Consider the following 26,811-nt stretch of genomic DNA (forward strand, 5'->3'; position numbering starts at 1 on the left):
AGATCTATGGAACCCTAAAAACCCATGCGGTCACTCACATCCTATAGCTCTCTCCAGGAGATCAAAGCTCTCACTTCTCTAAGGGAGTTCAAGGAAGAGCCGATGGTAGACAGAAGACAAGTATTACCACTCGCTGTGCCAACATACCCTTATTCTCAGTTGCTGAACAATACATTGAAGAAGATTCCACAAGTTAAAAGAAAATTGAAGGTTTTTGTATATCTCTAGGATATGTAAACCTGTTAACTTCCCAGACTGTCAGATAACCTCAGGAAGCACAGGAATCTGGCCGCAAAATGGATAACCATCCTGGAAGCTATCACTCCACTTCTACAGCGCTCCTAGATATCCTGAAGATGGCTCCACTGACTAGATTAAGAGAACTAGTACGAGGGTCGTTTGAAAAGTTCGTGCAAAAATAAAAACTACTTAATTTTTTGGGGTAAACCTTTTTCATTTTTCAACATAGTCTCCTTTTAGGCTTATACACTTCGTCCAACGTTGCTCTAGTTTGTTGATCCCTTCCGAATAATAGGATTTGTCCAAATCTGAAAAATAGCCATTCGTTTCTCCAATCACCTCCTCGTTTGAATAAAATCTTTTTCCCGCCAGCCATTTCTTCATATTGGGGAACAAATAGTAGTCCGAGGGAGCCAAGTCTGGAGAATATGGGGGATGTGAAACGAGTTGGAACCCTATTTCCATTAATTTTGCGACCACAACTGCTGAGGTGTGAGCTGGTGCGTTGTCGTGATGGAAAAGGACTTTTTTGTGGGCCAATCGTGGGCGTTTTTCTTGCAGCTCGGTTTTCAAACGGTCCAATAACGATGAATAATATGCACCTGTAATAGTTTTACCCTTTTCCAGATAGTCGATGAGGATTATTCCTTGCGAATCCCAAAAGACAGTCGCCTTAATCTTTCCGGCCGAAGGAACGGTCTTCGCCTTTTTTGGCGCAGATTCCCCCTTGGTAACCCATTGTTTAGATTGTTCTTTGGTCTCAGGAGTGTAGTGATGTATCCATGTTTCATCCACAGTGACGAAACGACGCTTAAAGTCCTGCGGATTCTTCTGGAACAGCTGCAAACCGTCCTTGCAACACTTCACACGATTTCGTTTTTGGCCAAGCGTGAGCAATCGCGGCACCCATCTTGCGGATAGCTTTGTCATGTCCAAATGTTGATGCGAAATATTATGTACCCGTTCATTTGAGATGTCCACAGCACTAGCAATCTCACGCACCTTCACTCTTCTGTCATCCATCACCATATCATGGATTTTATCAATGATTTCTGGAGTAGTAACCTCAACAGGGCGTCCAGAACGTTCAGCGTCACTTGTGCCCATATGGCCACTCCGAAAATTTTGAAACCACTTATAAACTGTTCTAATCGAAGGTGCAGAGTCACCATAATGTTTATCAAGCTTCTCTTTAGTCTCCTGAGGCGTTTTGCCTTTCATAAAGTAGTGTTTAATCAACACACGAAATTCTTTTCCGTCCATTTTTTGAAAATCACTCGACTTCCTCGATTCAAACGAATGCCAAACACAAAGAAATAGACCGATCTGGCTGTAACTTGGTGTGTGTTCTTCCAAGAGATGCTACTAACTAAACATAACCTCGATACGCGCCAGTGGTGCTATCTCTCTGACTTTGCACGGACTTTTCAAACGACCCTCGTATTATTAGAGCTGTTTTACTAGCAACAAAACTCTTCCCTTCCCAATACTCTTAACCATAGTTCACAGAGTATTATATCCTCCGTCACAGACAGGAAGTCAACTTAAAAAGAAGCAATGAATGAAAATGAAGCCATAATTCTACAATTTTCAAACTTTTGCAGTGAATAACTTTGTTCTCTTACTAAACTAACCAATTTTTAACAACTCATGGCATTCACCAGGAAATGGCACACCCAAATGCTGTGACGTACAAAAAACTTGCGGAACTCTACTGTACAGGAAGTTATGATTAATTTTTTCATTTTTGAATTGAACAAAAAACATTCCTTACTTTGTGCCAATGTATTTGTGTTAATTGACCAAATATTGGTTTATAAATAAGTTTTCAAAAAATATTTCCTTGCAATTATTTTTAAATATAAAGCCAAATAATATTAGCTAATTTAAAATATTCGTCTAATATAATTTTATGACTAAGCGACTTGTCATAATTCTTTATCATCTCAGTAAAATACTCAAAAACCTGTTACTTTTTTTATATTAGTCCTGAACACACGCTTAAATTCCAGGCAGTCCATTTATAGTCTGCATTTGATATTATTACAAACTTCGCAATTACCAATACTTGTTTGACATTTAAGTTATGTTAACAGTATAAGGCATAAGATTTATTTATTTTTTTGTACACTACAAAATGGTAGCATTTTGTATGATAAATTATAAAATTAAGTTAGCATTTAGCTAATGATTACATTAATAGCAATGTGCTAGTTGGTTTTTAAAGATAAACTTCTTTTATTTTATTTTTATCAACCATTTATTAACTGGCAACTGTAAAATTTACAACAAGCAAATGTGAAAATAGAATAAAATGATATGAAGGACATTTAAAGAAGATGTCCGGTAGTATCACTTGGTGGCGTTGGAATTAGTGAAGATGATCTCAAAGCCACAGGCGCTTCAGTCGTCTTAACGGGAGTATTGGGTAAGTTTAGGCCTGAAAGCTGTTGTACAAGAGGATTGTGATGATAGTATAGGACAAGGGGAACAAACTCAATTTGAATTGGTGGTACAGGCAAGATTCACGCGGGCCACATCACATTTACAAATCTTGTTAAATCTATATTCTGAAATGAGGATTCAAGAATGCTGATAGAATAATTTAAAACACTATATAATTGTATTCTTAAAACGGAAATTATACCCGAAACTTGGCCAGCGTTTTCCCTTGTACAAGTTTTGCTATATCTGGATTCAAAGACTGAGAACGTAAGAATATATTTTGGGAATTCCTACTTCTTTTTTGTCTTTTAAAAACTGAATCATTCTGGAATTCCATTTAGAGTGGCAGACATGTCGCTTCCAAACGTCGCCGGAACCGAGCCAGCGTGTTTATACATCTCCAGGTAAAGCACTGGGCCAGCTATGTACTCGTCTTCAGTAGTTAACGGAAACTGGGAATTGTGTGTACGATATTGCCTCGATCTCTCCAAAGCTCTATTTCCTTCATTTTTTTTTTTTTTTAATTTATTTTGTGATTTACAATGTGTATAAATACATGTATACAATAAGTAAATAGGTAAACAAGATGAACTGGTGCGGGAAGAGCAGGAGGAGAGAAGCTACCCAGCGGTAGCACTCTCTTCAGGAGAGAGGAGAATGTGAAGAGTAGAATATGAGTGGGAGAGAGGAGAGATAGGAGAATAATTACGTTCAATTCTTAGACTGTAAGGCAGTCGCGGGGCCACTGGCGATTCAGTCGACGAGGAGTATTGTTAGGGATGTCAGAGGAGGCGAGAGACAGTACAAGAGGATTTGAGCAAGTAGAGAGAGCAGTATGGAATTTTTGGTATTTAGTCTTGGCGAGTTGGTCTATAAAGGGAATGTTGAGGTCGTTGTGAAGAGTGTGGTTAGTCACCATAGAAAGGTGCGTCAGCTATCTGTCGGCAGTAGTTTTGACTGAAACGTTTGTACTGTCCATATGTTTGTAGGTTTGGCTGAACCCTACAGCTCTAGTCCGTAATTCCACATAGGTTTGAGGATAGGACTGTACATTAAGCGTTTGAGATCAATGGGTAATTTGGAGCGTCGTCCAAGAAGTCTGTAGAGCACTTTTGCACATTTTGTCTTTCAAGTCTAATGTGTGGGTTCCTCGTGAGTCTTTTGACTACGTAGAGCCCAAGATAGCGCACCAGATCAGAACAAGGAAGAGGATTGCTGTTGAAGTGGACAGCTATTTCCTGCATATCAGTTTCTTTCTATTTTTATTTTATTTCAGAACGAAGTGGGGCCACAAAAAATCACCCCGGGGGACCGCAAGTTTGATTGACACCCCTGGTATAAAAGACGTGGAATCTTGGATATTGGAATTTTATCGGATACGAAGTGGATGGGATAAATCATTATTTAAGGTTTTATTGGATACTTTATTAAGGAATGTTTTTTTGATTTTTCAAAGTATTTAGGATTTTAAGAATTCTGTAAAGATTGGAAAACTTAGCGGATCCCCACGTTTCTCGTTCGTAGGTCCGTATGGACCAGAAAATATTCTTCTACATAGGGTTTTCAAATTGCATCCACCCTACAATATCTTTTTTTAGTAGCGCAATTTTATAAATTTGGGAGTTAAAATTAATAATTTAAATATGGGAAGACTGGAGAATATTTTCAAATAGGGAACATCTCTAAATTAATTGTGCTAGCAAAAAGAAATACACATCAAAAATTAATAATCTATAATAAGCATTCACTGACCCGACTTTGGCCCTCTACCTCGCGACATGCCCTTTGACTGCATTGAAGTAAATTTCATACATTTTTCAGTGAGAATCGTTTAAATTTCAGACTCTTTTTATTACCATTAATCTGATTCACTATTATGTGTTTCTGTTTAAAAAAGAAAAATAAAATAAAGAAGTGTTTTATTTCTGTCTATATCCCAAGTTTAATGGTTTTTCTTGATGAGGATCTTGAATAAAAAACGACCTAAGCTTTTCCAAAAGGAGTAGAAGTTCTAAAAGTGTTTTCACGTCTTTGTTCACTTAATCCAGTTTCTTCAGTGAACTTTTCTCCGTCATGGTGAATAAGTAATTTGGAGTCAAGGGGGTTGAAGGGGGGCTTGTTCCCCTTTTTTTTAATAGAAAATTAGCTTTTCCTTTTTCTCCTTAATAAAAAATAATAAATAAATGCAATCTAAATACTTTAGGAGAAAATTGGATAATTTGTTTTTCTAATAATTTTTCTTTTGTTTTCCCCCTTGAATTCGGAAGAATCGCTTTTTTCTGTCATGTCAGTTAGATCTAAATTAGGTTTCAGGTCAGTCAGAAATATTCCGCATAAATGCATAGTTACTTAATTACTGCATTTCCTGTGGGTGTATGTCACATGCCACATTTGCAGATTACATTTTGAATTGGCCAGTACAAGTTAATTGCGTGCATATTGCATTTGAATATTCAATTTATCTCTATTAAAAGTAATCCTGGTGTGAACAAGCGCTCGACTATTCCGAACTTAAATTCTCGAGGTTCTAACTTAACAGTTTTTGTTCGTTTTTTTTTTTTTAAACTATGAATTTGAAACCACCATTAATTATTACTAATACTATCTTGATTATCATAAAATTACCCCTGAACCTAATAGACACTTTTGGGTTCCTGGCCATATCTAAATTGTCTAAATCAGAGGTTTTGATCTGGGAACATATCTACGTATTTTCCATTACTTCTCCGATTCGAAATATTAGATTTTGAACCTAATTAACCTGCGATTATTCTTTTTTGAAATATTTTGTTCGTACAGACGAGACTATTCTCGAAAAACCCCTTTTTGGTGGGGCTTAGGGGATATTTCCTGTGAAATATCGGAAAACAGAGTTTGACTTTTTAGCATTAATTTTCTAACAAGTAAAAATGGAAAATGATTAATTATTTAAATCATAACTATATTTCCGGTGAACGAAGTGGCCACTGAATCGTCCCCCGAGTCGATATAACACGCCCATCAAATTTCCTATCGGGATATCTCTTTACATGCCTGATGGTGTTATATCGAAACGGGGGCTATTCAGTGGCCACTTCGTTCTCCGGATTTGACACCTATGGACTACTTCCTTTGGGGATACCTGAAAAACAAGGTGATTATTCATAACTTTTTTCTTTCTTTCCTTATTTCTGCTTACCTAAAAGCATTTCTAAATCTAGGTGTATCCAGAATCAAGCCGGGATTGCATCTGTAGATGAACTAAAGCAGAGGATAATAGATAACTCGGTTAAAGCCGAATCTGTTTCTTTGGCAGTAAGGGACAATTGGCAGGAAAGAGCTTGTCTATGCATCTCTAATGGTAGAGGACATTTCGAGCATGATCTGTAATATTAATGAGGAGTAAAATTTATAATAAAATAGTACTTTTCTTCTTATTCTATCAAAAAAACCGTTATAATATTATCATTTTGACATTTCTTATAAGAATCATGTTTTCATCCATAACTTCTAAAATATCGCTCACAGAAAAAAACCGTTCAAGTAAATTTTTCTTTAAAAAAATAGAGGAATCTATTTCTGAAATAAAAACCGCACCTTCCCATTTGAAAAAATGAAGTTGGTGCCTGTACCTCGCTTCTGGAAGCACCGAAAAAAATTTACAAAGTAAATTTGGATTCCTAACAAAAAACTAAGGGAACACGTATTTTTTAGTTTTTTTCTAGCTATCTTAGTTTCCGAGAAAAAGTCGTTATCCATACAGCTTGGGACACCCTGTATTCCTAACCACATCAATCTCTTTTGATTAATTTATTTCCAGGATCCTATATTAACCCCGCTCTATGGATTAAATGGTAAGGTATGTGTTGAATCCTGCAAATGCCACAGGTTCTTCTGCAGAAATCCATTTCCAAGATCAACAATATTTTTCCTTCGGTTTTCCAGATACGAGTGAACTAAATACTCGTAGTTCACGATTCAGCCTCTTACAGAAGGAGCACCTATAAAGAATGCGCTGTATGCATTCTCATCCACAAGGATGTTAATTAAGATTTTCCTTTTTGGCTGTACTATAAAATATCCTCAAATAATTTTAAATTAACCTTCAAAAAACTATTTACTTAGTGTTGTTTATATTAACTTCGTGAATTTGGTGATTTGTTAGAAGCAAAACATTGTTAGTGCATAACTATAACGAACTATGGTAATTATAAATACCTCCTATTAAGCAGTGCTAACCTCTTTTACCTTACCCTTACTTTTGCCTTATATAGCTGTTTTAGTTAAGAACAAACTTTACTCATTTACCATGAATAATAACGTTGCATCGGCCAACTTAGAATTCATTGTTTTTATTGATTTATATAAAAGTTGTTTACATTATCTAGTAAAATGTTCTTTCATCAAAATAATGGACGATATTCTTCTTCTTGTACTGAATACTCCAAGTTAAAGGTTTGGTTGGTTATTCCAGGAGGTTATTCCATGGTTTCTTTCAATAATTAATGCAAAACTACGGACTGTATTGATGATTACCTGATTTGAAATTCTGTTTGCATGATAGGATCTCTATGTGGCGTATGTGAGACTTCTTCTTCAAACGACGTATGCTAATTATGTATGTAGAGCCACACCTTGCTGATAATTCCTAACCTTCACATCATTCTAGAATTACCTCATACTTCATGTTCTTTTTCTATTTCTTAACTGGGGTGGTAAAAGAATTTTTTAAGAATTACCTCAACAGTCGCCAATTTTAGTGCTTCGAATCATTTTCATTTGTAAAGTATTAAATAGTGATTAGATTAATTAAAAATCAGAGAAGAACACTGAAATTTACTTTGTTTGCAAATCTCAAATAGTTCGGTTTGACTGAGTGACTTCTAACTTGGAGTTTGGGCATATTTAACTGGTAACGTATTCTAAAATTTAGCTACTTACCCATATCTTAAGTCAGAGTTGGACTGAAACAAATTTTAAATGTTGTTCATAGTTTTAGATGACTGAATCATTCATACAAAAGCAAGACAAATTATTGCCAATTATAGTTATGATTTTTATATTACTTTTTTACCAAGCTGTCGTCCTAGGGACTCGTTTATCTTCAGGGCTTAGGCTGTAGGCTATTATAATATATTTTAGGTTGCTATAGCTAAGTATATAACCACACATTCAACAAAGAGCACATGAATAGGCAGAAAAGAAGACACACCAACCTTACGAGGGTCGTTTGAAAAGTCCGTGCAAAGTCAGAGAGATAGCACTACTGGCGCGTATCGAGGTTATCTTTAGTTAGTAGCATCTCTTGGAAGAACACACACCAAGTTTCAGCCAGATCGGTCTATTTCTTTGTGTTTGGCATTCGTTTGAATCGAGGAAGTCGAGTGATTTTCAAAAAATGGACGAAAAAGAATTTCGTGTGTTGATTAAATACTACTTTATGAAAGGCAAAACGCCTCAGGAGACTAAAGAGAAGCTTGATAAACATTATGGTGACTCTGCACCTTCGATTAGAACAGTTTATAAGTGGTTTCAAAATTTTCGGAGTGGCCATATGGGCACAAGTGACGCTGAACGTTCTGGACGCCCTGTTGAGGTTACTACTCCAGAAATCATTGATAAAATCCATGATATGGTGATGGATGACAGAAGAGTGAAGGTGCGTGAGATTGCTAGTGCTGTGGGCATCTCGAATGAACGGGTACATAATATTTTGCATCAACATTTGGACATGACAAAGCTATCCGCAAGATGGGTGCCGCGATTGCTCACGTTTGACCAAAAACGAAATCGTGTGAAGTGTTGCAAGGACGGTTTGCAGCTGTTCCAGAAGAATCCGCAGGACTTTAAGCGTCGTTTCGTCACTGTGGATGAAACATGGATACATCACTACACTCCTAAGACCAAAGAACAATCTAAACAATGGGTTACCAAGGGGGAATCTGCGCCAAAAAAGGCAAAGACCGTTCCTTCGGCCGGAAAGATTATGGCGACTGTCTTTTGGGATTCGCAAGGAATAATCCTCATCGACTATCTGGTGAAGGGTAAAACTATTACAGGTGCATATTATTCATCGTTATTGGACCGTTTGAAAACCGAGCTGAAGAAAAACGCCCACGATTGGCCCACAAAAAAGTCGTTTTCCATCACGACAACGCACCAGCTCACACCTCAGCAGTTGTGGTCGCAAAATTGATGGAAATAGGGTTCCAACTCGTTTCACATCCCCCCTATTCTCCAGACTTGGCTCCCTCGGACTACTATTTGTTCCCCAATATGAAGAAATGGCTTGCGGGAAAAAGATTTTATTCAAACGAGGAGGTGATTGGAGAAACGAATGGCTATTTTTCAGACTTGGACAAATCCTATTATTCGGAAGGGATCAACAAACGAAGTGTATAAGCCTAAAAGGAGACTATGTTGAAAAATAAAAAAGGTTTACCCCAAAAAATTAAGTAGTTTTTATTTTTGCACGGACTTTTCAAACGACCCTCGTAGATGTAACAATTCCTGAATATTACCGTAATTCCTTAATTCGGTAGGACAATTGTATTAGAGTTGATAGTCGAAAATTGCACGAAAATGCGAAACGTAAAATACTAAAAATTTTCTTTAAAATATTAGGCATATCCAAGAGTAATTTTTTTCTATGTAAAGACGAAAATTTAACAACTTTCGGGAAAAAGTTGCCAAAAATTAGCAAAAACGGCATTATTTGTTGTTCTTCGTCTTCTTGTTGTTTCCTTTTCTTTTAAAAAACGTAGCGCCTAAACGAGGTAATCGATTTTCATGAATGTGGTGTCATTCGATTCAGAATTTCATGTATTATAATACGTTCTGATTGGTTGAAATCATTAAAATGGTGCCAATTAATTGACGATTAAGATTCTAAGTGAAATTATCATTAAAATGTTATGAGAATCTATTTTATTTATAATGATTATCCTGAGGGATGTTTAAGGGGTTGTGAATTGAGGAGATTTTTTATTATTTAAATTTATATTGCGACTAACAAAAGCAATTTCATTCATTGGCCCAACTTAGAAGATTTATCTCTCATGTAATATAGTAGATGTTTAAAGCAAGTAATTTTACCGACAGTAAATTACAAGTTTAGAGACCAGCCAACTAGTGCAGATTTTGGAGCGGTCATAGCGTACAGTGTGACCTTCCGTACACTAGTAGGTCGTGATTTCATTAATGATGCTGGAGAATCATTAGGTATAAGACCTTGGCCAGGTACATGCGTTCACCCTAATTTTATTGCAAGTTCTTTATTTTCTATTTCTATCTCATTCTATTTAATAGATCCTACATTACATTCACTGTCTACAGATTTATTGCGTTTTACTTGAATGTATCTTAGATTTAGTTCAGCTTATTTATTTACTTCTGCATGAGCGTAGTTCTCTTTAAATTAACTTTTAAAGTTTTTTTTTTTAAAAACGTTCTCTTACTGTTTGTAAGTTAATGCTTGTTTTTATTCTTTAAATGATACGAAATCTCATTAAGTTCCAACTCGTCCAAACGATCCGCCACGACACGAACGTTTCAACCATATTGCCAATTTATTAAGCGTGTTCCAAAATTTTCTCTTACACTTTTTTTTATATAAAGTTATTTTCGATGGTTCTAGAGCTAGTACTTTGAGAAAAACATTCCTCTTTTAATTTGTTCGTTTCCTTATAATTAATCGTTTTAAATTGTATTAAATAATTGCTACTATTTTGAGTTGGAGAAACTAAAACGAATAACAATTTGAATAAAACAAATTGGGCGCAAAATGTCAATTTTGTCATTTGAAAGACAAGAAAATTTATCTCTTCCAATTCCACGATTGTAATCTCTTTAAAAAAGTATTATATATCTATTTAAAGATAACGCCAAATTTTAAATTGTAAAAAAAACTGCTTAACAATGTACGCTTATCACTCTGACAGAAGGAAGTGAACTTCTCTGTAAGCGTACAGCATCCCAGTAGGTAACATGAGTAGAACTAGCGCCTATACTGGCCTAAACCATTTTACACAAAATTACTTCTGGCCCGCAGAAATAGTTGATGTTGGCTATTGCTTGGGGTTTTTACGAATCCTAACTCAAACTCTCGTTAATCATCATCATCATCATCACACACACTACTACAGAGTTTACACTGTCTACATTATGTGGACAAACTGTGGCTCTTAAGGGAGCCACAATGGATTTGGTTTTTTAGCTCGCTGTGCATTAGGGTTCTATTAAGCCTTTCAACCATAGACAGAATATTTGTATTTTTTTTTTTTTTTTTACATAAAACATTCAGAAATAATAGTCTTCTGATTCAAATTTTCCATATCATTTCCCTGAGAAAAGATATAGGAGCACCGCACAGGAAGTGGTTTGCCACAGACTGGCCTTGGAACTAGATCACATCAATACATTATGTTCGCACTATTCTGATAACTTGGCCACATTCTTCAACATTATATTGTTTGCAGTTTGGTTTTAAAATAATTTTAACAACTCGGTATCAAAGTTTACTCACTTCAAAATGCAAAAATTTGTCTATTTGTTCCTTGAGTAAAGTAAAGCAATGATGGCTTTACATGCAACTTCCAAATTAGCAAACATACTTTACTTATTATAAAGTACTCATATTAACTACTAAGAGGGAAGGGATTAGCTATGAGGTTAGCATACTGGGCTCCCACGCGGAGGTCCCGGGTTCGAATCCAGCAGCTGACCCTTAGATTTTCTCTTCCTAGGAGCTTCTTACAGCTCACTGTCCGGTGATGGACAGTGTTGTCTGTAACGAGAGAACACTGTCCGGAGGCCGGCAGTGCACTGAAAAAAGCTCCGGGCGCCAATAACCTAAGATGTTGACGCGCCTTAAATAAAAAAAAAATAAAAAAAAAAAAAAATTAACTACTAAATCAAATCCAAGTTATTTTTTTCTGATCTTAGAAAAATTAACTCCTATCCACCTGTCCTCTTCAACAGCAATCCTCTTCCTTGTTCAGATCTGGTGCGCTACCTTAGGCTCTACATAGACAAACGACTCACGTGGAACCCAAACACTACGACACACTCGTAGACTTAAAAAGACAAGCAATGACAAAACGTGCGAAACTGCTCTACAGACTTCTTGGACGACGCTCCAAATTGCCCATAGAACTCAAACGCTTAATACGAGTATAAGTACTATCCTGAAACCTATGTGGGACTTACAGGACTAGAGCTGTGGGGTTCAGCCAAACCTACAAACATACGGACAGTACAAAACATTTTAGTCAAAACTCCTCCGACAGATAGCTGACACTCCTTTCAACGGTGATTAACCTCACTCTTCACAACGACCTCAACATTCCCTTTATAGACCAACTCGCCAAGACTAAATAACCAAAAGTTCCATACTAGTCTCTCGACTAGCTGTAATCCTCTTGTACAGTCTCTCGCTTCCTCTGACATTCCTAATACTCCTCCTCGCCGACTGAATCGCCAGAGGCCCCGCGACTTCCTTGTAGGCTGAAGACCTAAACGCCATTATACTCCTATCTCTCCTCTCTCCTCCTCACATTCTCCTCTCTCCTATAGAGAGTGCTACCACTGGGTAGTTTCTCTCCTCCTGCTCTCCTCCCGCACCAGTTCATCGCTCTCTCTATATTTACTTATTGTATACATTGAATACAGATGGTAAATTACAAAATAAATTAAAAAAAAAAAATTAACATCCCTAAAACAGAATTTAAAATAGTCTAAAACCAAGAAAAAAACAATTAATTGCTTTATTAAACCAAACTGATTTACCACATTCAAGTTATTGTCACATTAAAACCACTTACATTAACTTTAACCGGTAGAACTTTTTCTTTCATATTTAGTGCAGGAATTATAGTACCAACTTTCTAGTTAGTAAAAGACTATTTATTACTATTTTTCAACAACTATATCTTTATAGTTACACTTATCTATCCTGTTACAGTTATTGTTATAGTAAATAATGTTTGCGAAATACATAGGAGCAGGTCTACATTTGTAGAATACATTTACAATAGAAAGTGCATTTTAATGTACAATATTTAAATAATACACGTTCAAGGGGCTGAATATTATTCAAATAAAGTGTAATGATTTATTATTTTATTACTTTGGTATGAATGATTATTCTTGGACTAAATACTGGGATATTATATATTCCATTCTTCTGTTCTTTATGTTATTAAAGGGAGCACTGAATGGGATATATTTATCCCAGTTTATCTCCATTTTAGTTCACAGTTCAAAAAATAGTATTCACAATTGATTCAGCCAAACTATCTCATTCTTCAAACCATTTTACGTTATCCATTGTTTGAGAATATCCTTTCCAGCCAGTGTAGATGTGCTTGTCAGGGCTAAAAAATGTATTCTATAATTGATATATTATCAAATTATGCGTACATATTTGGCGATTTTCAATTATTTTGACAAGTAACTGGAACAAAATGATACTTTAGCCGGCGCCCGAACATTCAAAACAGGGACATTACTCTAAATAAGAACATCTCTTTCATTGGGCACTTTTAAGAGTGAAATTATTAATGGGTGAAGAGTATTTTACAATTGGCCGCTGCGAAAGGTGGTAACTGGTTCAGATGGTATGTGTGCCAGTAAAGCACAATATGCTAATATTGCGCACGATATGTGAATTAGGCTGAGGATGTTTCCCATTAGTTAATTTTATTAAAGACATTTTGTATATAATCTCGATGTTTCGGTTGCGTTTTTAATGTTGATTAATACAATTTTTTTTATACTAATTTTTTAATTTACCAGTAACAAAAAGTAACATGTAAAATGCGTAAGTTCTGTAAGAAATTAAAAAAAAAGAAGATATCCAAACAGATTTCTATACAGGGTGAACCAGTAAGTATTGTCCATAGGCCTACTGTGTGTAGTACATCTAAAGTGGAGTTCAATGACGTATTGGCCAACTTCATATTTTCCACTGTTCTTGAGTGACGTCACTTTAAAGTTTTTTTTCTAAAATCATTACTTTTTTCCTCTTAAAAATGTTATTACTCAGAAAGTTTTAGTCCGAATTCGATTCTGATGACGGTTAGAAAGACAGATAAATTTTCTAAAAATTGATACCATTTCGAAGCATAAGTTATTCTCCAAACAGCCTCAATCTTCCTCCTGGATACTGGGAAAAATAAAAGTAATCGAAATTTTTGAAGAAAACTCATTAGGCCCTTATGTGTTCATTATCAGACCTAGGTGCTGGCACTTTTTATAAAAGTTTCCTTGTTTAATGGGCTTTCAAACGATGTATTATTTCCCATGATTCCTTTTATCTTAGTATGATAAATTACGTTTGTTTTACCAGAAAACGTGTTCACGAGCACTCAACAGTGTTATGGTACGATAGAAAATTTTGAAACCAAGGCAACAGATAAGTGAAGTTTATTTGTAAGGCACCAGTTGTACGGTTAATACCTAATTCAGATACAACGGTTATCTGTTAGAGGGTTCAAAGGGTGGTTAAGGCTTATTTATATTTTTTTCTTTTTCAACAGTGTATTGTGTGTGAAATTGTAATTTGGAGTAAATACAAACTATATGATTTATTTTTTATAAAAATAGCACTTGTTTAAAATATTTCCTAACATTTTCTCAAATATTTAAGAATTTAGATTTTTTTTTTTAGTGCAATTTGTAACTTTTGACTTCCTAATTTAAGGACAGTCTACATTAAAATTGACTACTGGTCCATCTAAAAGAGTTTTCAATGAATTAAACAACTTGATAACTAACACTGTTGAGTGCTTGTGAACACGTTTTCTTGTAAAACAAACGTAATTTCTCATGCGAAGATAAAAGGAATCCTGGAAAATGATATACCGTTTGAAAGCCCATTAGACAAGGAAACTTTTATAAAACGTGCCAGCACCTAGGGTCTGATAATGATCACGTAAGGGCCTAATGAGTTTTCTTGAAAATTTCGATTACTATTATTTTTCCAGCATCCGGAGGAAGATTGAGGCGTTTTGGAGAATAACTTATGCTTCGAAATGGTATCAATTTTTAGAAAATTTATCTGTCTTTCTAACCGTGTCATCAGAATCGAATTCGGACTAAAACTTTCTGAGTAATAACATTTTTAAGAGGAAAAAAGTAATGATTTTAGAAAAAAACTTTAAAGTGACGTCACTCAAGAACAGAGAAAAATATGAAGTTGGCCAATACGTCATTGAACTCCACTTTAGATGTACTACACACAGTAGGCCTATGGACAATACTTACTGGTTCACCCTGTATATACAATTATTTTTTAAGTGAAATGACATAATCGATTGATGCAGGGTAAAAAAAAAATCGATAGAGCAGAACTATTGAATGAAATCCTTTTTTAAATACGAATCATATAAAACTAGCTCTAAGATCTTGCTTAAAAATGAAATCCACTTTTTGGGATTAAAAGAAATTATAGATTCAAATTTTGTTCTTTAAATTGAAGCTTAAACAAAAGGCATTTAAAGAAAACTGCGTAAATTTGGAATAGCTTTACTTTAACTATTTAAATTGCAACAATGCAAGTAACAATGCAATTTTCAATAGGTTATTTCCTATTGTTTTAGTTGTTTTTTCTTCATGACATCTTTACGATTGGTTTTTTGCACTTTTGCTTCAACATTTTGGCAAAAAATTACAATTTACAGAAATGTAAAGATTTAAAAGCATATTAATTAACTTTATTTAAACGCCACTGGATACATTTAATGTCTTCAACAAAAATTATAGCAGATCTGCTTCGAGTTTTACAATAAAAACGTTTTCCTTATCTAATTAACATAAATTACGGAATTAAAAAGAGTTATTTTCCTCTTATGATTTCCTGCCTAGTTTGCATAATGAAATGTATGTTCTGAATATTTATTCCAATCTGTTTTATTTTGCAAAATGTTTCACATGGCCTTGCTTGTGTGATTATGATCAAATTATTCATTTTTCTTTGAATTATAATTTTGTAATTTTTGAACATTAATGGTAATATTTCCATGATTGGTGATGTTAACTGTCTGTTTGAATTAACGTGAAATACTTTTTATTACTAGCTTTGCCAAACTAAATTCTGTTTTATTTTATTTTTTTTACAGGAACTGAAGGAGAGCTTCAACTATGGATTATTCTGTCCTCCAGTAAATGGAAAAGCTGGGAAATTCCTGGATGAAGAACGACGTCTTGGAGATTATCCTTTTAATGGTCCTGTAGGTTATTTGGAGGTATGTGCCTATCTAAACTGATATTATTCCAAATATTGTGAGTCCTACATATCCTGTCTTTTCTGTGGAATGGTTCAGAGTTACTTTCATTATAAAACTAGTGCTAGCATTTCTTTATTTTTCCACTGTTCATCTTTTAGTTTTTAGTTCCTTTTTTAAAGTTTTAACTAGCATTATCAGAGTCACTTACAATTGATCTCTGTTAGCTTGAATGTTTTGCCTTCATTGATTTGCTTACCTCTTATTTTAACATATTGTTATTGGCTCCTCTTACTAATCTTTTCCTATATCATCCTAATAAAATATTGTTCCTCTGTGAAAAACCTCGGTACCGCATCTATGCCTTAAATCTATAGCAGAGCTAGCAATGAAATATGAATGTATTTAAAAGTTATACGAGAAGGAATGCAAGAAAATGTTTAGAGAAGGATTACGTGATTTTAATTTCGGTTAAGCTATAAGGGTACGTTCACAACGGAGCTGTGAGCATAGATGATAGCGGAGATGATAGCAGTGATGCATCAGCGCTTATAGAATAACCTAGTACATTTTTATGTAAGCGTGCACAACGAAGCTTCGACTAGTGACTCATACTCGCTGCTATAAACGAGCATAGATGATAGAATTGAATTTTTCATTTTTCTGCTAGCTGAACTCCAGTATCGGAGCTTCAAAATGGAGGTAGAAAAATTATTTAGTGCTGTCTTTACTCATTATTTTTGGTTATTATTTTATTAATTACTTTTAAACAATATTTTGTTTTTTAAACCGTGCTTACATTTATTTTCATGTGTATTTATTTGGTTTTTTTTTTTTTTTTTTTCAATAAAATCATTACCTAAGAGTAATCACTAGTGTTTCTTCTATGGTTATAGGATTTCCATGACAATTTTTCCAAAGTTTTCTTAATTTTGACCTTATTTTTTCTAAAATATAGTCGAATGTGGTTGGACCCATCCTCACATATTCAAAAAAAACGATCCGGATAATTTCTAAGTTCCTTATATAAATAGTGAAATTCACCCAAAGTACTTCGTTTTTTATTTATGGGATGTACATGATATTTTCAAAAGCGTTTTTTCTTTAAAATATACCTTTTTGTTGCTGGTGAACATAAAAACTCTTCTTCACTACTCGGACATGTTGGATGTATCACAGCTCCGTTGTGCACACTAATCAGCGATTATATTTTACTCTATCAGTTATCATCTCTGCTATCATCTATACTCACAGCTCCGTTGTAAACGTACCCTAAGGATGGCAGGAGCACAGAGTACTGATCCATCCATTAGATGTAGTTTATGTAAATAGCGGTATATAGTAGAGGGATGAATGTGTGAAGCGAATGTATTTATAAGTAAGAATAGAGAGTGAGTGATATTCTAGTGATAAGCACCTAGACGATGCTGGCTGTATGGCGAAAGCCAATGCCAAAAAAAAGGCAAAAAAAACCTCGGTATCACTTTTGACCAAAACCTATCTTGGAAAAACCATGTTTCCCAAATCTCTCGTCGTTCCCTCCATATCCTTAAACAGTTTAATAGTTCCCTGACACCTTTTTCCCCAATTAAGACTCGTCAACTCCTAGTTTCCTATCTTATATTTCCCCCAATTTCGACAATGGTTGCTCAGTGTACGGTCGGTCTTTCTGGTGATATTGAAACTAAGCTAAGGGGTCTCATGAACTGCATTATAAGATTTATTTTCAGCATTCCTAAAGACTCTCGCATTTCGCACTGCTACGATGAGTTGAAGTGGCTTTTTCCTGCCTATCGCCGCCAGTATTTTTTTTGGCTTCATTCCTTTTCCAAGTTATCCAGTCTCAAAGACCGTCTTATAATTTCCAACTCTTCAAGTTCAAATCCACGATCCATTCCCTTAATACTAGATCTCGCTCATCTGATCTCTATATTCCCTCACACCGTACCTCATCCTTTGATAAATCCTTCCTAACACGTGCTACCTCTCTCTGGAACTCCTTACCATCATCTGTCCACCATGCTCCTACCCTTTCCATCTTTAAATCCCTTCTGTTCAATTATCTCCTTTATACCCAGCTTGCTTCGAAATGAATACATTTATTTCCTTAATTTTAATTCATTAGCCCCAGAATAATAAATTTATTTTTATTCATTCATTCATATTTCTTCACAATCATTAGTAAAGAGTAATGAATGCCCTATCTTCTAAGTGTTCTTCCTTCTTGCTTGGATTCGAAGATTCAAACAATTTTTGTGATAACTTTTGAGCTTACTGTTTCAAAACATTAGGTAATTTATCAAAAATTAGTAACCATTCTCCAGGACTAGAAAAAAAAAAAAAAAAAAAAAAAACAAATTCTATCATTTTGCTGATAAAACGGTACAGCATTTTCAAGATTATTTGTACGAGGGTCGTTTGAAAAGTCCGTGCAAAGTCAGAGAGATAGCACTACTGGCGCGTATCGAGGTTATGTTTAGTTAGTAGCATCTCTTGGAAGAACACTCACCAAGTTTCAGCCAGATCGGTCTATTTCTTTGTGTTTGGCATTCGTTTGAATGGAGGAAGACGAGTGATTTTCAAAAAATGGACGAAAAAGAATTTCGTGTGTTGATTAAACACTACTTTATGAAAGGCAAAACGCCTCAGGAGACTAAAGAGAAGCTTGATAAACATTATGGTGACTCTGCACCTTCGATTAGAACAGTTTATAAGTGGTTTCAAAATTTTCGGAGTGGCCATATGGGCACAAGTGACGCTGAACGTTCTGGACGCCCTGTTGAGGTTACTACTCCAGAAATCATTGATAAAATCCATGATATGGTGATGGATGACAGAAGAGTGAAGGTGCGTGAGATTGCTAGTGCTGTGGGCATCTCGAATGAACGGGTACATAATATTTTGCATCAACATTTGGACATGACAAAGCTATCCGCAAGATGGGTGCTGCGATTGCTCACGCTTGACCAAAAACGAAATCGTGTGAAGTGTTGCAAGGACGGTTTGCAGCTGTTCCAGAAGAATCCGCAGGACTTTAAGCGTCGTTTCGTCACTGTGGATGAAACATGGATACATCACTTAACTCCTGAGACCAAAGAACAATCTAAACAATGGGTTACCAAGGGGGAATATGCGCCAAAAAAAGGCGAAGACCGTTCCTTCGGCCGGAAAGATTATGGCGACTGTCTTTTGGGATTCGCAAGGAATAATCCTCATCGACTATCTGGAAAAGGGTAAAACTATTACAGGTGCATATTATTCATCGTTATTGGACCGTTTGAAAACCGAGCTGCAAGAAAAACCCCCACGATTGGCCCACAAAAAAGTCCTTTTCCATCACGACAACGCACCAGCTCACACCTCAGCAGTTGTGGTCGCAAAATTAATGGAAATAGGGTTCCAACTCGTTTCACATCCCCCCTATTCTCCAGACTTGGCTCCCACGGACTACTATTTGTTCCCCAATATGAAGAAATGGCTGGCGGCAAAAAGATTTTATTCAAACGAGGAGGTGGATTGCAGAAACGAATGGCTATTTTTCAGACTTGGACAAATCCTATTATTCGGAAGGGATCAACAAACTAGAGCAGCGTTGGACGAAGTGTATAAGCCTAAAAGGAGACTATGTTGAAAAATAAAAAAGGTTTACCCCAAAAAATTAAGTAGTTTTTATTTTTGCACGGACTATTCAAACGACCCTCGTAACTATCTCAGATCAACTAATCATGGTATAGTTGTTTTAAGTAAACCTAAAAACAGCAAACAGCGCTGGAGCATTACGCTAATTGAGTCGATACAGCATTATAAATCAAACGTAATTGATTTTCCTGCTGCACAGTATGAAGTCAGTTCACGAAACTCAGTGAATTCATTGGCACCAATCTCTCCATTATGCTATTTTATCGCAGTTTTGCAACACTTTACTCCTACAAATGTCATATTTTTGTTCACACTTTAATTCTACTAATGTAATGAGGAAATTAAAAAAAAAATAATCATTGTGAAGTATTCATCGAAGATTAATGAAAAATAACTAATAATTTTGATAAAAAACTAATTGTTATTAAGTTATCATCTAATAACAAAACTAAATCCTCTTTTTTACCAGTTAACTGTTTATGACGAAGATATTCCTCATGAAAAAAAGTGTAAAATTTTTGTGTTATGACGAGTATATTCGACATGCGTTTTCAGTAGTGACCATCGGCAGTTAATTTTGCAATTTTAGTTAAAACTAAAATATATTCGTAAACTGCAATTTACGCAAAAAAAATTTTTGTATTCCCTTATTCTTGTTAAAAACTTGAGCATTACATTTTGAGCTTCATGAAAGTGTAGATTATCAGTGGTGAAATTAGATTTTTCCTTTCTGTAGCAGAATACTTTCTTTATTGTGTTACTAAGTGCTGGCCTGGATAGGCATTGAACAGAGCTCAGTACTGCAAGTGCAGTATTTACATACGGTTCGTGGAGAAAGAAGTTCATAGCGGTGTATCTTAGAATTAAGTTTTGTAATCCATTTTTAATTTTCTATATCTTTACAGTTAAAGTACAAAAGGAGAGTTTACAAACAGCTTAATTTGGATGAAAAACAGTTAAAGACACTTCATACTAGAACTAACCTAAGGAGGTTCCTGGATTATGTATCAAATGCTCAAGTGGAAAAGATCACAAAAATGTGCTCAAAAGGGTTGGATCCGAATTTCCATTGTCCGGACACAGGAGGTAAGTGCCAATAACATTCTTGTTTTAAAATAAAGTACGATAGAAAAGTATTGTTGATATTTTCCTTTTCTTTTTTTTCCTTTTAAATGAAAATTGTTCGAATTGAAAATTTAAATCATAATAATAACAATAATCGATTAGCTATGCGGTTAGCGTATTGGATTCCCACGCGGAGGTCCTGGGTTCGAATCCAGCTGCTGACTCTTAAATTTTCTCTTCCTAGGAGCTTCTCCGGTGATGGACAGTGTTGTCTGTAACGACAGAACACTGTTAGCCGGCAGTGCACTGAAAAAAGCTCCGGGCGCCAATAACCTTAGCTGTTGACGCGCCTTAAATCATTAAACAAAAAAAAAACAATAATAATAGAGAAATAATGATAATAATACAGCTCACTGTCTGGTCTCCTCTATAACTGGCATAAATACTCGTAGTAATGATTTAGTGATAATAGGTAATGAGATATAGAAGGTTAAAGTTTGGAGGTTTGCAAATACGTTCAAATTTCAAACCTCTATAACTCTCTTTCTATTCATCCGAATTCAATGATTTCTTCACCCAATTGTAAAGAATAGTTTACTCAATAAATGATATAGATTGCAATGTGTTAGTGATAATAGTTATTGAGATATTGAAGGTTAAAATTTGGAGGTTTGTAAATACGTTCAAATTTCAAACCTCTATAACTCTCTTTCTATTCATCCGAATTCAATGATTTCTTCACCCAATTGTAAAGAATAGTTTACTCAATAAATGATATAGATTGCAATGTGTTAGTGATAATAGTTATTGAGATATTGAAGGTTAAAATTTGGAGGTTTGTAAATACGTTCAAATTTCAAACCTCTATAACTCTCTTTCTATTCATCCGAATTCAATGATTTCTTCACCCAATTGTAAAGAATAGTTTACTCAATAAATGATATAGATTGCAATGTGTTAGTGATAATAGTTATTGAGATATTGAAGGTTAAAATTTGGAGATTTGCAAATACGTTCAAATTTCAAACCTCTATAACTCTCTTTCTATTCATCCGAATTCAATGATTTCTTCACCCAATTGTAAAGAATAGTTTACTCAATAAATGATATAGATTGCAATGTGTTAGTGATAATAGTTATTGAGATATTGAAGGTTAAAATTTGGAGGTTTGTAAATACGTTCAAATTTCAAACCTCTATAACTCTCTTTCTATTCATCCGAATTCAATGATTTCTTCACCCAATTGTAAAGAATAGTTTACTCAATAACTGATATAAATCGCAATGTTTTAGTGATAATAGTTATTGAGATATTGAAGGTTAAAATTTGGAGGTTTGCAAATACGTTCAAATTTCAAACCTCTATAACTCTCTTTCTATTCATCCGAATTCAATGATTTCTTCACCCAATTGTAAAGAATAGTTTACTCAATAACTGATATAGATTGCAATGTTTTAGTGATAATAGTTATTGAGATATTGAAGGTTAAAATTTGGAGGTTTGCAAATACGTTCAAATTTCAAACCTCTATAACTCTCTTTCTATTCATCCGAATTCAATGATTTCTTCACCCAATTGTAAAGAATAGTTTACTCAATAACTGATATAGATTGCAATGTTTTAGTGATAATAGTTATTGAGATATTGAAGGTTAAAATTTGGAGGTTTGCAAATACGTTCAAATTTCAAACCTCTATAACTCTCTTTCTATTCATCCGAATTCAATGATTTCTTCACCCAATTGTAAAGAATAGTTTACTCAATAACTGATATAGATTGCAATGTTTTAGTGATAATAGTTATTGAGATATTGAAGGTTAAAATTTGGAGGTTTGCAAATACGTTCAAATTTCAAACCTCTATAACTCTCTTTCTATTCATCCGAATTCAATGATTTCTTCACCGAATTGTAAAGAATAGTTTACTCAATAAATGATATAGATTGCAATGTGTTAGTGATAATAGTTATTGAGATATTGAAGGTTAAAATTTGGAGGTTTGTAAATACGTTCAAATTTCAAACCTCTATAACTCTCTTTCTATTCATCCGAATTCAATGATTTCTTCACCCAATTGTAAAGAATAGTTTACTCAATAACTGATATAGATTGCAATGTTTTAGTGATAATAGTCATTGAGATATTGAAGGTTAAATTTTGGAGGTTTTTTCAAATCGGTCAAAGTTCAAACTACTATTTCTCTTTTCGTATTGTTCTGATTTTGATGATTTATTTTTTTTAAATGAAATAAGTCAGCTTTATGGTTTTTGACATCTAACAAATTCTAATAAATATTAATGAAATGATGGGTACTGCTGATTTTTGTAACTTTTGCGTTTAACGTTCAAGTTTTTAATACTGTAAATTGTTGTTGAAAGAGATAAAATAATAATAATAATAATAAAATAATAATAATAATTCTATTGTTCTATTTAATTGATACTTATAATCAGTAATTAAGCACTAATCTATAAATTAATACAAAGGCAGTAAAATTTTGCTAAAATAATTATTTTGCTAAAAAAAATGTTCACAGAAACCCCACTCAGCATGGCGGCAGCAATAAAGAAGCCGGCTAAAGTATTAATGGCATTGGTCAATGGTGGTGCTTTGTTGGACTATCGGACGAAAGAAGGATGTACAGCATTGCATCGGGCTGTTCAGGCTAACTGTCTGGAAGCGGTTACTACATTGTTGGAGTTAGGCTCTTCACCAAATTATAAAGATGCCAAAGGATTGACGCCTTTATATTGGGCTGTAACCCAGCCAACTGATCCGCTATTGTGTCAAGGTTTGCTGCATGATAGAGCTACCATTGGTGCCCAGGATTTGCAAGGTTGGCAGGAAGTTCATCAGGTAATTTTTACCTTTTTTAAATGATAATCAAACATTTGTAAGGAATAAATTACAAAAGTTAATTAATCCAAAAAAAAAATTTACAGGCATGCCGAATTGGTTTAGTCCAGCACCTAGAACAATTATTATTCTACGGAGCAGATATGAATGCACGTAATGCATCGGGCAATACACCGTTGCATGTCTGTGCTGTTAATTCTCAGGATTCCTGTGCCCGTCTGTTATTGTTTAGAGGTTGCCAACGTGAAGCATTAAACTACGCTAACCAAACGCCTTATCAAGTTGCAGTAATTGCTGGTAATCTAGATTTGGCTGATGTTATACAGAATCATAGGCCAGAAAATGTTGGTGAGTAATTTAATGATGTAAAGTTTATATTATTTCATATATTTAATTAAATAATATTATTGTTTTGCCCGTTTTACCATTAGTCTTGCACAATATTAGTAATTTATGTTGATGTTGAATGAAATGTAAACAAACAAATCAAAGTTCAATACTTAACGCTCGCCTTTTACAAATATTTAATTCGTTCTGGGTATTTTTCTCTTTATTTACTTAGTATTAATCAATTTTATACTAAACTAAGTTTGACAATACTATTGTCTGTGACATTCTTTATCACGAAAGAACATGCTTTCCATAAGTTTGAATGTGGCTCACTGCTCCAAAGAGATTTTTACTGAATTGTGTTCTATAATTAATAGTTTCGAACGATATTGACAGATAGATTCACCAGATAAGTTTAGTTTCTTTAAGTGAAACGTGGTTTTAAATATTTTCATTTTATAAACTTTGGGTTATCTGTAATTTGTTTTGTATAATTTAACAGAATTAAATGAAATAAAACAAAACAAAATATGCCTATTTTCTAAAGACCCTTTTCTACATAACCTTGCTAGGGTCATTAGTTCAAAACTTTTTCTCAAGGACACAGCTTAAGCTTTAAAGAAAAGTCAGTACTTTTTAGTTTAAATGAGTGCTTAATAATAAATACTTTTTTCAAGTCATACATTCTTAAGCTTTAATCATTTTGCCTCATGGCAATAGTTTTTGATAAAATGTTATTTCCCTCAATCGTGTCTAATCTCAAAAGATAACTTATGCAAGTCCAAAAAAATTTGTCCGCCATAGCTCAGTTTCAAGCTCTGTCCATTGTTGGATCTTCTTCCATCGTTTGTAAAGCTTATTAAACTACGAGATAGCCCTATAAACAAAAAAGAAGACCAATCTAAGGTAATTGAATTTAGAATGGGGATCTCCTTCAAAAAGAAATTTCATTTAATCAACGATTGGACTTCATTGTCTTTCCTCCTGATAAACGACTAACTTCAGGGTCTCAAGTCTCGATGTGAGCTCGCAGACAAGCGAAAACGTGAACCCCCTAATCCTTCAGTTTACAAGTGCCAGACATTAGATAGATTGTTATTGACTTGATTATCAATAAAATTCACATTCAGTCTCTAGAATCCCCTTAGTTCTTGACTGCCGTTCAATGAAGATGGTTCCAGTGCAGACCGAAATGTCTTGTATGAATAACAAAGAGGATCCTGAAGATTGAATTTTGACTTTTATTGCTAACTAAAAACCTATAATTGATTAGACAATAGACAACAACAAATATTTGGGCCATTTCAGAATTTCTTGCAAGCTTAAATACAACATATCAGATAAATACATATGTCCAAACATTGCTAAGGTTTTCTTTAGAAGTAAAGCCTTGCGTCTAGACTAGGCTTGGGATCTCTCTTTCCCTTTAAGCCTTGGCTTTCTCTTAGCCAGGAAAGATTATTGTAAAATTGGGAAAACATATGAACGTTCCATGGATTTAACCAACGTTACAATAAACAATTTCCGATACAATTCTTGCAGTATCAATACTATTGTCAGCGATGCAGCTCAGATCTATTCATTCTAATTATTCTAATCTTTCAAATTAATATATTAAATCTGTATACTCTTTATTAATTTCAATTTCTTAAATTAACTAAATTCTAACACAACTATTACACTCATAAAGAAATAATTTAATCCTAATTCAAAAGAATTTTAAGCTCTTTATTAAACGTGATAAAATTAGATTGATTTTAATTAATATTTATTGCTATGTAAATTCTTTTCACGCTAATCACATTAACTTCTTAAAATCACAATTTGGTCACACTCTTAGATACTTGAAACAAAAAATTATTCTTCAGTAATATTTTCATTTGTAAATTACTTTTTAATTAATTAATAGATCTTTTAAAATCTTTAATAAAATATTTTTCTCCTTCATTAATTAAATTTAGTTGATCTTCTTCTCAGAACTCCTTAATCTTTAGTATACAGTTTCCAGAGTTAAAAATTTGAGAGCATGTTGTATTATTACTTGTGCATGTTATAGTATGTATTATATATTAATTAATGTAAGGGAGGGAGGGAAATAGATGCTTTATATAATGTAAATGTTGTGGATTAGATTAATACAATTTTAGTTTACAAATGCCAACATTTTAAAACGATGTTTAAGTAGTTGAAATAATGGCGATGTACATGATTCATTTTTTGTTTTGTAGAATACATACTTCCACAAAAAAATAAAATAAAAGCAAAATAAAGTAAAATTTTTCCAGTAGTTAAATTTTTATAAAATAAAATTTGGTGGTGTGGTGGTGACGTTATTTTTTTTTGTTTTTTATGGTGGTGGAGTTTCTATTTTGAAATTTTGATTTGTTGTGTGTGATTTTTGTTTTAATTTTTAATTTCATTTTGATTTTAATTTCCACCAATAATTTGTTGTTTTGAAATTTTTTATTTTAATAAATTAACCTTGTTTATAAGTCCTTTACCAATTTGCATGATTATTAATTTATTTTAACATTTGATTTAAATTTGTCTCCTAATTTTAATATCGTTGATTTTATCCGTTATAGTAGGCATCTTTATTTTAATTTTATTTCTGTTTAGTATCGGATTTTCATTTAATTTGCGGGTGATATAAGTGGAAATCATTCTTCTTTTACAGAAAATTAATGCATCAACCTCTTACGATAGATGAAAATCCGATACCAATCATAAATATTTTTAAAAAAAAACAAAAAACTATACATATGATGGATATAAAAATCAACGAAATAAAATTAACATCTCAATAATTTTGTATAAATGTATTGTTATTCTCATTAAGCCTTCTAGATTATTAAGTAAACAAAATTATACTACACCTTATATTAATTGAGTTCAATGTTTGTAAACAAATATTACCTTTTAGATTTTGTTAATACATAATTTTGTTGCCCCCACTGTAATCGCTTAGCATACACCCTAATCATCATTATAATTTTAACTGGTAATTCCCGGGCGTTCAAAAAAAAAAAAGCAT

General features: G+C 33.9%; 1 protein-coding gene across 17 annotated transcripts in view; it reads left to right on the forward strand.

The window, feature by feature from the left end:
- The window catches only part of Prosap (SH3 and multiple ankyrin repeat domains prosap), a 410,412-nt gene that overhangs the window by 367,260 nt on the left and 16,341 nt on the right, over nucleotides 1-26,811 (forward strand). For all 17 annotated transcript variants that reach the window (XM_074140647.1, XM_074140643.1, XM_074140644.1 and 14 more), the window contains 4 exons: nucleotides 15,783-15,908; nucleotides 20,432-20,612; nucleotides 23,128-23,447; nucleotides 23,534-23,795. In XM_074140647.1, the coding sequence (XP_073996748.1) occupies nucleotides 15,783-15,908; nucleotides 20,432-20,612; nucleotides 23,128-23,447; nucleotides 23,534-23,795 (889 nt within the window). The remainder of the gene's footprint in view (nucleotides 1-15,782; nucleotides 15,909-20,431; nucleotides 20,613-23,127; nucleotides 23,448-23,533; nucleotides 23,796-26,811) is intronic.

Source organism: Rhodnius prolixus, unplaced genomic scaffold (assembly GCF_049639745.1).
Source record: "Rhodnius prolixus isolate KJV_2025 unplaced genomic scaffold, Rpr scaffold_6, whole genome shotgun sequence".
Lineage (NCBI taxonomy): Eukaryota > Metazoa > Arthropoda > Insecta > Hemiptera > Reduviidae > Rhodnius > Rhodnius prolixus.